General features: G+C 41.2%; 1 protein-coding gene across 4 annotated transcripts in view; it reads right to left on the reverse strand.

Moving 5' to 3' along the window:
* Nucleotides 1–1,229: 1,229 nt before the first annotated feature.
* LOC310922131 (creatine kinase S-type, mitochondrial) overlaps nucleotides 1,230–13,649 on the reverse strand; it is a 39,306-nt gene continuing 26,886 nt past the window's right edge. For all 4 annotated transcript variants that reach the window (XM_083882526.1, XM_083882527.1, XM_083882528.1 and 1 more), the window contains 5 exons: nucleotides 13,253–13,338; nucleotides 8,900–9,023; nucleotides 4,771–4,905; nucleotides 4,309–4,434; nucleotides 1,230–1,480 (listed from right to left, as the gene is read on the reverse strand). In XM_083882526.1, the coding sequence (XP_083738652.1) occupies nucleotides 1,361–1,480; nucleotides 4,309–4,434; nucleotides 4,771–4,905; nucleotides 8,900–9,023; nucleotides 13,253–13,338 (591 nt within the window). In that variant the 3' untranslated portion in view covers nucleotides 1,230–1,360. The remainder of the gene's footprint in view (nucleotides 1,481–4,308; nucleotides 4,435–4,770; nucleotides 4,906–8,899; nucleotides 9,024–13,252; nucleotides 13,339–13,649) is intronic.

A 13,649-nucleotide genomic window follows, 5' to 3' on the forward strand; every position in this document is an offset into this window, starting at 1 on the left:
TGTCGCACCATCACGGCTTCTTCAGCACTGCTCTTTTTGCTACGGTGTGGCCCTGCACCCCCCTGCCCTGCTGGGACATCCTGCCCTGTGGGGATTCACGAGAGTGAGACAGACTTAATTAGCATATCTAGTTTGGTGACTAGGATACCATGGCAAGGACAAACAGAACTTTGAGCTCATGAGAAGATGGGATTAGAAATCTGCTTAAAGAAGAAGATTCAATCAACCCCCTACGATGAAGATGTTGAAAAATGTATGAGTTGTTTGTATGATCTTTTAACCTAATTATTGTAGTAGAAATTATTAACCTTACTGAAATGGTATATAAGTTCTTGGAAAACCTGAGTAAAATCGGATTCTTATCATGGTCAGTCTTCCCGTCTCTCCTTCAATCGCCTATACTGCCCCTGCCTGCTGGGACATCCTGCCATTCCAGCTACCAGCCCGGGACTTTCCACTGTTCCAGCTTGGTGCTCTGATGGTCCTGCAGGGGTACCGAGACCAAACTGCCCTGGGTTTTGTGAAGCAAAGACCTCAAGGTTCTTGGTACTGTTTTGTAATTAATGCTGTAGTTGTTGTTTTTGTTTGCTTTGTTTTACATACTACTAAAGAACTGTTATTCCCATCCCCATACCTCTGCCTGAAAGCCCCTTTAATTTTCTAAATTATAATAATTTGGAGGGAGAGGATTTGAATTCTCAATTCCGAAGGGAGGCTTTTCAAACCAAGACACATGGTAAAGAAGTTTGTCTGCAAACCAGTCCTGGACAGAGAAGAGACACCTCCCATACAGAGACACCAATGGGTTCCAGATGACAGGTCAAGTGGCAGACTTCAGAGACTGAAGCCATTTGCAGCTACTTGCTCTAGTTAACTTTTGAACATGGTGTTGAATGCTGAAAAAGTAATGAGCACTTTGTAAGCACCTGCCCTTCAGACTGAGAGATTTTTGTACTCTGGACAGGCACTCAAGAGAAGTGCTTCTGTGAATAAAACTCAGGCTCTCAGAAGTCTGCATAAACATGGCCATAAGTGTACATACAAGCTAGAGTTATGTATTTGTGCCTTTTGCATTATTCAAATAATACTTTTCTTATCACCAGCCAAGAAAGAAAGGTTCAAAGCCTTGGTAAAGGTTGCTAAGAAGACAAAGGGAAAAGGGAAGCAGTCCCTACAAAGTGGTTGTCCTACTAAAGCTGCACTAAGACTATTTTCTGTTAGTGTGACCAGGCATCTAGAGAGACGTTGTGTATCAGTCAGTGCTTTATTAAACAAGGTATTTAAATAGAGATATACAGAGGTGCCTTTCTGTCAAAATGGCAGCCATATTTTTTATCATTAACAGACATCAGCCGCAAGATCACTTCCTGCCAAACTGAGGTAATGGTGGTGGTACTTTAATGTCTTGACCTCTTTCCAGTTTCTTCTCACAGTCAACTAGATAGTTGACTCCATCAATGACAATCTGAACTAGTTCTACCTACAACAACAAGAAAAACAATAATAATAGAAGATTTAGGCAACAGTGTTAACAGAGGAAGGAAAAAGTTGGCTTGTATGGCTAAGACTGCAAGTAAAGCCGGACCCAAGGAGAATCATGATCTGGACACAGAGATCACACATGCTGTGACACAGGAAATATGGATCATACATTGGTCAAGTGGAAGCCCATAGTAATTCCCTTCTCCCTACCCCTTCTCCTGTTCATGCTGAGCTTGGCCTTCTGACATTAAAAATTTTCAGAGTACTCTAAATTCCAGAAATTTCTTCACCTATACATATCCCTATATAAATAGACAAAGAGAAATGTTTAAATAAAAGGTTTAGGCATGAGTTTAGAGACCTATTTCAAATGTTACCACTCTGAGAATACAAGATGCCAAGAACTACAGCATGTCAAAGCCATGGATTCACATTTGTTGTGTTCTCACAATTTACATATTAGGACAAAGAAAGTGAAAAGACAGTGCCATGGATGTTTAGAGTCACTGGGCATTTCTCTCTGAAGCCATAAATGACAGCATAAGTAAAAAGGTTCTGGTGTTTTGCCAACAGCATCTTGTGAGGTTTGGATTAATGCCTTTATCCAAATGTGTTTGGGCTTAAAAGCTGTGAAATGTTGGTCTGACATTTGGTAAATGACTGTGAAGACTACTGGCACTTTTTCTTTCTTCTGTGGAAAGTAGGATAGTTGTATTTTCTTGATGGATAGTAATGAGATATATGAGTAATACTGAAATGACTTGAAGAATCATGCAGATCCCTCCCTTATTGTTTAGCATGCTTCAAGCATCTGTACATATGTGCTTACTTCTTGATGTTTTAGACTGTTGTTTACCTATATTCTGTGAAATACAACAGCTTTATTCAATATACAGTCAGTACTGTAGAAGAAAGAATACACTGCATTCAAATAGACACTAGTGAATTGCAAAGGATAATCTATACATCATCAACTGTAGAAACTAAAACTTATTCTGTGATATTAGGATACTAGTATAGTTTTTGTGCTATTTAATTTTAAAGCCATATAGTTCTTTGAGTGACTGAAAAAGCAAACATTATGGTCTTCTATGAGAAAACAGTCAACTGAAAACTAATTGGAATGGGAGTGAAAGTAGGGGAAGAGACTCATTTCCCTAATCCAGTAGTAGCATGAGCCCTGAAAGCTTCAGGATGCATGGATTAGAGGAAGGAAGTGGGGGTTCCTTCACATGACTGAGAGTTGGTAGGATGGCAGGACTAGAATTTTGGCCACAGCTGTTTAGACTAACTTGCTGTGGTAGGTTGACCTTGGCTGGATGTCAGTTGCTCACCAAGCCACTCTATCACTCCCTCAGCTGGATGGGGGAGAAGAAAATATTAGGGGAAAAAAACCTCATGGGTCAAGATAAAGGCAGTTTACTAAAGAAAAAGCAAAGGTCGCACACACGCAAACAATGGAAAAAAACCCCAAAGATCTTATTCTGTACTTCCTGTCAGCAAGTGATCTATGGCCTCTTCCTAGGAAGCAGGGCTTCAGCAAGTGTAGTGGTTGCTCTGGAAGGCAAACACTGTAAATAATGAATGCCCTCCTTCCTCCTCCTTTTCTTAGCTTTTATATCTGAAAAGATGTCATATGGTATGTAATATGCCTTTGGTCAGTTTGGGTTAGCTGTCCTGGTTATGCCCCCTCTCAAGATCTTGCCCAGCCTCAGCTTGCTGGTGAGGGGGGCATAATGTTGGAGACAGCACTGATGCTGCACCAGCACTCCTCAGCAGTAGCCAAAACACTGATGTGTTATCAACACCTTTCTGCCTATCAATGCAAAGCACAGCACTAAGGGGGCTGCACAGGGGAAAATTAATGCCATCCCAGCCAAACTCAATAGAGTGAAAATGCATGACTGTGAATCCTAAAAGGAAAACTCCATGTTAATCCACTCTTAATGTCAGTGCTTGATTCCCTGTGTGGGTTAGTCCTAAAATCCTGCTTCTTTCCTCAGCATTTTGCACTGGGTACAGCAGATATCTGTCCAATGTACAGTATGTAGCTCTGTTCCCAGTGTACGACTTCAGTGAACCTCATTCAGAAAGATGGAGAGGGACTTTTTACAAGGGCATGTAGTGATAGGACAAGGGGAAATGGGTTCAAATTGAAAGACAGTAGGTGTAGATTAGATATTAGGAAGAAATTCTTTACTGTGAGGGTGGTTAGGCACTGGCACAGGTTGTCCAGAGAAGTTGTGGATGCCCCATCCCTGGAAGTGTTCAAGGCTAAGCTTGATGGGGCCCTGGGAAACCTGATCTAGTTGGTGGCATCCCATCTGATGGCAGAGGGGTTGGAACTAGATGATCTTTAAAGTCCCTTCCAACCCAAACCATTCTATAATTCTATGATTCTTAGATACCTAGCTCATGCCCAGCACTGGAGAGACAACCTGTACATCTAGCTCATAGCTGTGTACTCCAGGAGGTATTTGGGTATAAAAGTTCATGCTGTGATGCTGAGAAACAGTGTCTCAAGGGAATTCTGTTACCACAACCAAATGTTTCTAGTACCTGCATGCTTTCAACAAAATGCTTTAGCACATGATGTAAACCAGTCACATTTATGGAACTTGCTCAGGAACTTGTCATATTTGGCAAACATTGCATGCACAGTAGTAATTTTTTGTTGTGTAAGCCTTTTCATTGGCTCAAATTCACAAGGAGAAAAAACTGCCATAACTCCAAAAAAATGACTGAATTCCTAGTGAACTCAGATGGAGGGAAACAGTCTTAGTGCAGATCTGAGTTTAAAAGCAAGGAATAAAACAAACAAGTTACCTCTGATCGACCCATGCGGTCCAGGTTGGAGATATCATACACGCCTGCTACAGCTGCTGTGTCCACTCCACCAGTGCCACGCTTCTGTAGCCTCAAGTTATCCAGGATTTTTGGAAACCTGGGATCCTAACAGAAGAAATAGGTTTGTGCATATTGTCATTTGCCTTGCTTATTGTTATTATCCATGATCTAATACCATTTCCAGAAAGGCAGAGACAATTTCCTGTCTTTGGATTATAGCCTGTCTTGGTGTTTCTCTGCTTAGTAGATTAATTTCCATAACAAATATAATAATTTTCATTATACAAGTATGCTCAGTCATGCATTATGCCTGGGACCTAGCTGTTGCACATCTTGCAAACATCCAATTGCTGTAAACTGTCATTTCTCATTTGTTTCTTTATAAATCACATGAAGACCTAATTTAATTTACATCACTGGCCTTTTAAACGATTTATGTACCTTGCTAAGCTTTGGCAGCTTTACATGGACTCCAGCACGTAAACCAGTTCCTAGGTTTGAAGGACAAGTCAGAATGTATCCAAGACGTTCATTCCACATGAACTCCCAGCCTCGTTCTTTAATTAATCTTTCAACCTATGAAGGAAAAAAAAAAAAAAAAAAAAAAAAAAAGAGGAAAAAGAAAGAACTGCATACAAACATCTCATCTTCTGACAGTTGTTTATAGATGAAATTCTTTTTACTTTGTATCTATGCTGACGATTAACTTCACAATTTACCAATGGAGGTGCATACAGATATACTCAAGTAAAGTTTGGTTTGGCTCTAGTATGAACCTTTGTATTCATCAGGCATCAAGTTCCCCAGTGAATGTTACAAAAATTTCTTCTTCATTTTCTAACTACCATTAACTTGAAGGCTCTTTAGCGCTTTATCACATGGCCTTAGACCATGAAACTATATGGTGCATAAAAATTCTGACTTTTACCTATAGTATAAATGATTTTCTAGTCTAGGTGCTTTTAGAGCAAAGTTGCAAAGGACAAGTCCAAGCATCTCAAATACTGTGGAGCAAACAAAAGGAGTCAAAGCCTAGTTTTACATAATTTTCAAGGTGATTACATGATTCTAGGTGAAGGACACTTGATTTCTAAATGCTTACATTTCATAGCCCTGCTTCCACTATGAAAAGACTACATAGGTTGTATATAATGATTTTCATTAGTAATTTTAAAACCCAGTTATAAAGGAGACTGAAATCATTATCCTCAGAAATATCACAAAGGTCTATTGACCTTTGAATAAGCCACTATTCTGTCCATTCAGATACACTTCTGAGACTTAATTCTGTGACCCAAATACAATTTCAGTTCAGTAAAACCACTGTTAGAAGAGAATCATATACCTGTGCCAGTCCAGGTTCACAAGTCCTCTGCAATATAGGCAAATATTTCCATTCTGCAGAAGAATACAAACTAATGGGCTCTCCTGACATTTAAATATTGTGTGAGAATGCAGAAATTGCTTGTAAGAAACTAGGTCTGATTTCTTGTCTCACACTTGCTCTGGTCACAGTTTCCAAAGCTATCTTACCACTTCATATGTCAATGTCCAGATGTCCACTTCTCTTGAACAAGAGATAAGCACAGTAGCAGAAGAAAACATGGAAACAACATCCAAAAGCTGTCACTTAGACCCCAATCCTGTACATTATTCAGTCTCATGGATATGCCTAAAAAGCATGCCAGATCCTAGTGAACCACCCAGATGCCAATGAAGCATGCACTAGGCACACTTGTTTTTCCATGTTCCCAAACTCACCACATACTCAAAATTTCTTAGAGATGCTCTGAACTTACCTTCAGTGACCACTTACTTAGATAATCATAGAATCATATAATGACTTGGGCTGGAAAGGACCTTAAAGATCATCTAGTTCCAACCCCCTGCCATGGACGGGGACACCTTTCACTAGACCAGGTTGCTCAGAGCTCCATCCAACCTGGCCTTGAACACTTCCAAGGATGGGGCATCCACAACTTCTCTCGGCAACCTGTGCCAGTGCCTCATCACTCTCACAGTAAAGAATTTCTTTCTAATCTAATCTAATCTAATCTAATCTAATCTAATCTAACTCTCTTTCAATTTGAATCCATTCCCCTTGTCCTATCACTACATACTCTTGTAAACTGTCTCTCTCCATCTTTCTTGTAGCCTCCCTTCAGGTACCGGAAAGCCACAACTAGGTCACCCCAAAGCCATCTCTTTTCCAGGCTGAACAGACCAAATTCTTTCAGCCTTTCCTCATAGCAGAGGTGTTCCATTCCTCTAATCATCTTGGTGGCCTCCTCTGAATTTGCTCCAACAGGTCAATATCCTTCCTGTGCTGGGGACCACAGAACTGGATGCAGCACTCTAGGTGGGGGTCTCACATTAGCATAGAAGGGCAGCATCACCTCCCTTGACCTGCTGCCCACATTTCTTTTGATTCAGCCCAGGATACAATTGGCTTTCTGGACTGCAAGCACACATTGACAGCTCATGTCCAGCCTCTCATCCATCAGCACCTCTGTTGGAATCCTAGAAACTTAGAGTTTGGGGGTTTAGTGTATAGTAATACATATGAGTCAAGATGGAGAATTTTGGGTGTTGTCTTTGTCCTTCTTCTTCACCGCCTTCTTCCTTCTTCTTCACCGCATTCTTCCTTCTTCTTCATGGGTTTGGGTGATTTCTTTGATTGGTTAGTGAGGTCCGCATCGTGGACCTTGGGTGATAAGTCATTGGGTCAAAACCATAAATAATATAGATCTCAACTGTTTATTGGATAATTGGGACTTAAATAGCCTTGAATAGACACCATTTTGGCTCACTTTCTCGACTTGTTAGAGAGAGCTCACATCTCATGAGTTTGTAATAGATAAGAATAATAAATTTCAGAGTGAGACTTCAAAAAAAAAGTCTCCTGAGTTTTATTCACCCTGATCTTGGAGCAGGAAAAAGAGCCAGAAATTCCAACACACCTCCATGGCCTTCTCAGCAGAGCTGCTTTTGATGTGTTCATCCCCCAGCTTGTATTGATACCAGGGGTTGCCCCTACTGAGGTACAGCACCTTGCACTTGGTTTTATTAAACTTTATGAGATTCCCATGGTCCCACTTCTCAAGCTTGTCCAGGTCCCTCTGGATGGCATCCTGTCCTTCAGGCATGTCAACCGCACCCCTCAGCTTGATGTCATCTGCAAACTTGCTGAGGGTGCATTCAATCCCTTTGTCTATGTTCTTGATGAAGACATTAAATAACACTGGCCTCAATACAGATCCCTGAGGGACACCACTCACCACTGATGTCCATTAGGACTCTGAGCCACTGACCACTACCCTCTGGATGTGTCTATCCAACTAATTTCTTATCTATCTAACAGTCCACTTATCAAATTCATCTCTCTCCAGTTCAGAGAGAACGATGTTGGAGGGGACCATGTCAAAGGCTTTACAGAAGCCCAGATAAATGATATCTGTAGTTCTTTCGTCCACTGATGTAGTCACCATATCATAGAAGGCCACTAGGTGGGTGAGGCAGGACTTGCCCTTGTTACAGTAGTGCTGGCTTCCTTGAATTACCTCCCTGTCTTCCATGTGCCTTAACATAGCTTCTAGGAGGATATGTTCCATGATCTTCCCAGGCACAGAGGTGAGGCTGACAGGTCAGTAATTCCCAGGGTCCTGCTTTCTATCCTTTTAAAAGATGGGTACAATGTTTTCCTTTCTCCAGTCACTTGGGACTTCACCTGACTGCCAAGACTTTTGAAATATCATGCAGAGTGGCTTGGCAACTACATCAGCCAATTCCTCCAGGACTCTGGGTTGCATCTCATTGGGTCCCATAGACTTTTGTACATTCAAGTTCCTCAGGTGGTCATGAACCCGATCTTCATTTACAGTGGGAAGTGCTTTGCTCCCCAGTCCCCATCCTGCTGTCTATCCACAGGAGAAGTGTGGGAAGAGAGGTTGCTATTGAAGACTGAGGAAAAAAAATTGAGTACCTCAGCCTTCTCATCCATTATTACCAGTTCACCAGAATTGTTTATCAGGAAGGGTACACCTTCTTTGACTTTCCTTTTCTGGTTAACATACATGTAGAAGACATTATAGTTCCCTGCTTTCCCTACTTTCCTATGTGGTATTTGTTTGGGTTTTTTTCAGGTGAAGGCCTATGCTGGTGGCTTTGAAGCAATATGGGAGTGTACAACTGTATAAGCTGTACAGCAGTTGGGGATTTCCTGAAACAGGGGAGTATAGAAATCTAGAGAAGCTGGAGTGAAAGCTGCTTTGCCAGAGTGAGAGGAATAAAGCAATTGTTCCAAGGAAAAAGAAAAAAAAAAACATTTCTTTAGCCATTCAGTGCTGAAGATTGTAATATAAAAGCTAAAATGACATTTTACCTATTTTTCCTACAACTCAGCTAACAATTTGTTTCCTTCTTTAAGTGCTATTAATGTGGGTTGCTACTTCAACTGGTTACTTTATTTTGTTGCTTCTGGAGATGTCAGTTCAGTGTTAATCATGCAAAGTAATGCTGACAACAGCCCAACAATAAACAAATAGGCATAATAAATTCATTGAGTTACTACCTCTTTTAAACCATGACAAAATCTTTCAAACACCCGTTTCATGTTGCCACCCTTTTCCATGGAGATCACCCTGGTGTGGTCCTCTTCATTAATCCAGACAAGAAATGTCTTGTCATTGTTGTGCCTGGTTGGGAGAAAAATGAACAGCTTTAAAGCACAAGATAGGCCCTGAAAAATAACTCTCAGTATCCTTAGTTTCATTACAGTCTTTCAGGACTGTGAAGAGATTAAGCACTGCAAAATAATGTTGCTCTGCACAGTTAAGGATGCAGTTAAGCTTGTTTCACATCTTGATCCCCCATGCCAATGGAATTATGTAGGTTTCTCAAGTCACAGTGAGAAGAGCCATTTTCTCTGATCACATCATGCTGCCCTGAAGCTGAGCTATGAAGAACATGACTTCAAACATTAACACAGTTGGGATGTACAGCTGCTAATGGAACAGGTAAAGGGAGAAGCCAAATTCTGCATCATCAGTCACTGGGGATGGTTTTTACTCTTCTTCGAAAATTGTGCAGTTAGGAAAAAAACTAACTGAGGGCACAGCCCTATGACCTTACTTAATTGTATTGTCTTCTAAATCAAATCCCAGTGCCCTTCATATCACTTTATAACACTGAATTGCCATATCAGTCAAATTATATGTCTGAGGAAAACAGCTACATGTTGCTTCTGGATACTGCATTAAAGATGCTGGCTTGTTAATTAAGATAATGCCTACAGAGGTTATCCACTCTTGTTCCAGACAGATTAGTCATGACTAGGTTTATAAAGTGCTAGATCAAACCTGAGGTCAATTTTCCTTGCTTTTCACCATTTTTTCTGTCTTTTGCAACAAATTTTCTACAGGATGTAGAAAATGATTTATAAGATTTGTACATATAAACAGTAGAATATGACCAAGTTTGAAACACGTGAAATTTGCAACTTCACTGACAGCCTAACTTGCAGCCTGCCTTTTACTGCAACTCACTTTTCACACTTTGACAATGCAAAACTGAACAGGTGCAAGCATCCTGTGGCTTGACATTATAGTTACAGAGAGGTCCAGTTATTTAATTTTCAGTCACATACAAATATTCAGGGTAGGATTTTCCAGAGATTGATGTTGTCCTGACTCAGCTTCTCCTTTAATTAAATTAATCTTCCCTTTGCATTAAGGAATGCTGAGTGATACCACAACACAGAAAAAAAAAACTGTTCTATGGCAATACTGCATCATGTTCAGAAGCTTATCCAGTATTATTCTGACAAGTTAAACCTGCTTTGTCAGGGAGCATGCACTGTGAAACCTGACAAAAGCCTGCGGAAATAATTTCACGGTGATTCACAGATTCTTTCTAAAACCAAACTTTTATATTGAAGTAGAAAAAACAGATATAAAAAAAACCCATAGAAGGACCCATGTTTATGGTGCTACATTGTGTTGCTGTTATTAATGATTGTTTATGTAGAACCATAGAATAATGGAATTATTTAGGTTGGAAGACACTTAAGATCATCAAGTCCAACCATTAACCTAACACTGCCAAGTCCACCACTAAATCATGTCCTTAAGTGCCACATCTACATGTCTTTTAAATACCTCCAGGGATGGTGACTCTATCACTTCCCTGGGCAGTCTGTTTCAGTGCTTCACAACCCTTTTGGTGAAGAAATTTCTCCTAATATCGAATCTAAACCTCCCCTGGTGAAACTTGAGGCCATTTCTTCTTATCCTATTGCTTGTTACCCAGGAGAAGAGGCTGACCCTCACCTGGGTACAACCTCCTTTCAGGTAGTTGTAGACAGTGAGAAGGTCTCCCCTCATTCTCCTTTTCTCCAGACTGAATAAGTCTGGTTCCCTCAGCCACTTCTCATGACTGGTGCTCTAGACCCTTCACCAGCTTTGTTGCCTTTCTCTGGACACACTCCATCACCTCAATATCTTTCTTGTAGTGAGGGGCCCAAAAGTGAAAACAATATTTTAGCTGTGGTCCCACCAGTGCCAAGTACAGGGGGACAATCACTTCCTTTGCCCTTCTGGCCACACTATTTTTGATACAAGCCAAGATGCCATTGGCCTTCTTGGCCACCTGGGCACACTTCTGGTTCATATGCAAATGGCTATTGACTAACATCCCCAGGTCCTTTTCTACTGAGAAGCTTTCTAGACACTCTTCCCCAAGCTGGTGGTGTTGCATGAGGTTGTGACCCAAGTGCAGGACCTGGCATTTACCCCGGTTGAACCTCATGCAATTGGCCTCAGCCCATCTATCTAGTCTGTCCAGATCCCTCTACAGAGCCTTCCTGCCCTCAAGCACATTGACACTCCAGCCTAACTTAGTGTCATCTGCAAATATGTTGAGGGTTCACTCGATGCCCTCATCCAAATCATCAATAAAGATATTAAACAGAATTTAACCTAATACTGAGCCCTGAGGAACATCACTTGTTACTTTTAGCTCCATTCACCACAGCTCTTTGGATCCAATCATCCAGTCAGTTTTTTACCCAGTAGAGAGTGAGAGTGCACCCATTCAAGCCATGAGTAGCTAGTTTCTCCAGGAGAATGCTGTGTGAAACTGTGTCAAAGGTTTTACTGAAGCCCAGCTGAACAACATCTGCAGCCTTTCCCTCATCTATTAAGTGGATCACCTTGTCTTAGAAGGAGATCAGGTTAGTCAAGCAGGATCTGCCTTTCCTAAGTCTGTGCTGACTGGGTCTGATCCTCTGCTTGTCCTGTACATGCCATTTGATGGCACTCATGATGATCTGCTCCATAACCTTCCTGTGCACCAAGGTCATGCTGACAGGCCTGTAGTTCCCCAGATTGTCCTTCTGGCCCTTCTTGTAGATGGACTTCACATTTGGTTACTTCCAGTCAACTGAGAGCTCCTCAGTTAGGCAGGACTGCTGGTAAATGAAAGTGGCTTGGTGAATGCTTCCTCCCACTCCCTCAGTACTCTTGGAAGGATCCCTTTGGGCTCCATTGACTTTTGTATTTCTAAGTAGTGTTGCAGGCCACTGACCATTTCCCCTTGGATAATGGGGCTTCATTCTGCTCCCTGACTCTGTCTTCCAGCTCAGAGGGCTGGGTGCACTGAGAACAATCAATCTTACTATTAAAGACTGAGGTAATGAAGGCATTAAGTACCTCAGCCTTTCCTCATCCTTTGTCAGTATGTTTTCCCCTCCCATCCAATAAAGGATGGAGATTCTCCTTAGCCCTCCTTGTGTTGTTAATGTATTTATAGAACTATTTTTATTGCCTTTTATGGAAGTTGCCATATTAACTTCTAGCTGTGCTTCCTGGACTCCTTTGCCCTTCAGGACTGCCTCACAAGGGACTCTCAACCAGGCCCACAAACAGGCCAAAGTCTGCCTTCCAGAAGTCCAAGGTAGCAGTTCTGGTAACCATATTCCTTACTTCTCCAAGAATTGAAAACACTTATCATTTCATGATCACTGTGCTCAAAATGGCCTCCAAACATCATATCACCCACAATTCCTTCTCTCTTCATAAACAAAAAGTCCAGCAAGCATGCCTTCCCTAGTTGGCTCATTCTTCAGCTGTGTCAGGAAGTTTTCTTCTGCACATTCCAGGAATCTTCTAGACTGTTTCCTTTCTGCTGTATTGTATTTCCAGCAATCAAGTGGTAAGTTGAAGTCTCCAAGAGAAAAGGGCTAGTGAATGTGAGACTACTCCCAGATGCTCATAGAATATTTCACCTGCCTTTTCATCCTGGTTGGATGAAGACCACAAGGATATCTGCCTTGTTAGCCTTTTCCCTGGTTCTTGCTTATAAACATTCAACCCTTTCATCACCATCAGCAAGCTCTAAACAGTCAAAACACTCCCTAACATACAGGGCTACCCCATGGCCTCTCCTTCCTTGCCTATCCCTTCTGAAGTGTTTATAGCCATCTATTGAAGCACTCCAGTTCTGAGTCATCCCACTATGCTTTCATGACTGCAATTATATAATAGTTTTTCAGCTGTGCAATGACTTCCAGCTCCTCCTGTTTGCTGCCCATGCTGCAGGCATTGGTGTAGATGCACTTCAGCTGGGGTATTGACCCTTCCACCTTTATTGTGGGAGAAGCCCTAATTCCTTTGCGACTGTTATCAAGCTCTTCTATGGTTTCTAACACTTCAACAATCCTCACATAATTTCTGTCTTTGCCTATAAGAACATAAAGGTGTTTGGTTTTTTTTTAATTAATCATTTAAAACACTACAAAAATATTTAAAAACAAACTAAACGTGCTGTGAGTACCAGTGCAGAGTGACTGTGGGGTTAGGAAAAGCAAGGAGACTTGAATTACATGTTTTAAAACATGACACAAGCTTCTATGTATCACACAACATACCAGATTCCTCTGGCATCTGGCCAGTCACGTGCCATCCCAGCACATGTTAGCAAAGGGGACACTGGCTTATCAAAGAGAAAATGATCCTGGACACAAAAACAGGACCAGAAAGAGAAATAAAAACAGAGAAAGATACAAAATAAATTGAAGTTAATTAAGGGAAGCAGTATAACCCTGTCTTATCCATTTAATATGAAGGCAGTCAATACAATTAAATTAAATAAAATGTGTGGGGGTGCTGGAATTGTTTTTAAAGTTTTTAGTTATAAGTTTGATGTGATTTGGACTTTAACCCTAGCCAGGTAAAGCTCCTGTCCTGGAATGTTCTTATCAGAAGTTGATAGGAGTTTCCAAGACAACCTAAGCCTCTGCCTGGACTTTGGTCATCCCATTGTCT

Source organism: Zosterops lateralis (genome assembly GCF_965231275.1).
Source record: "Zosterops lateralis genome assembly, chromosome: W".
Taxonomy (NCBI): domain Eukaryota; kingdom Metazoa; phylum Chordata; class Aves; order Passeriformes; family Zosteropidae; genus Zosterops; species Zosterops lateralis.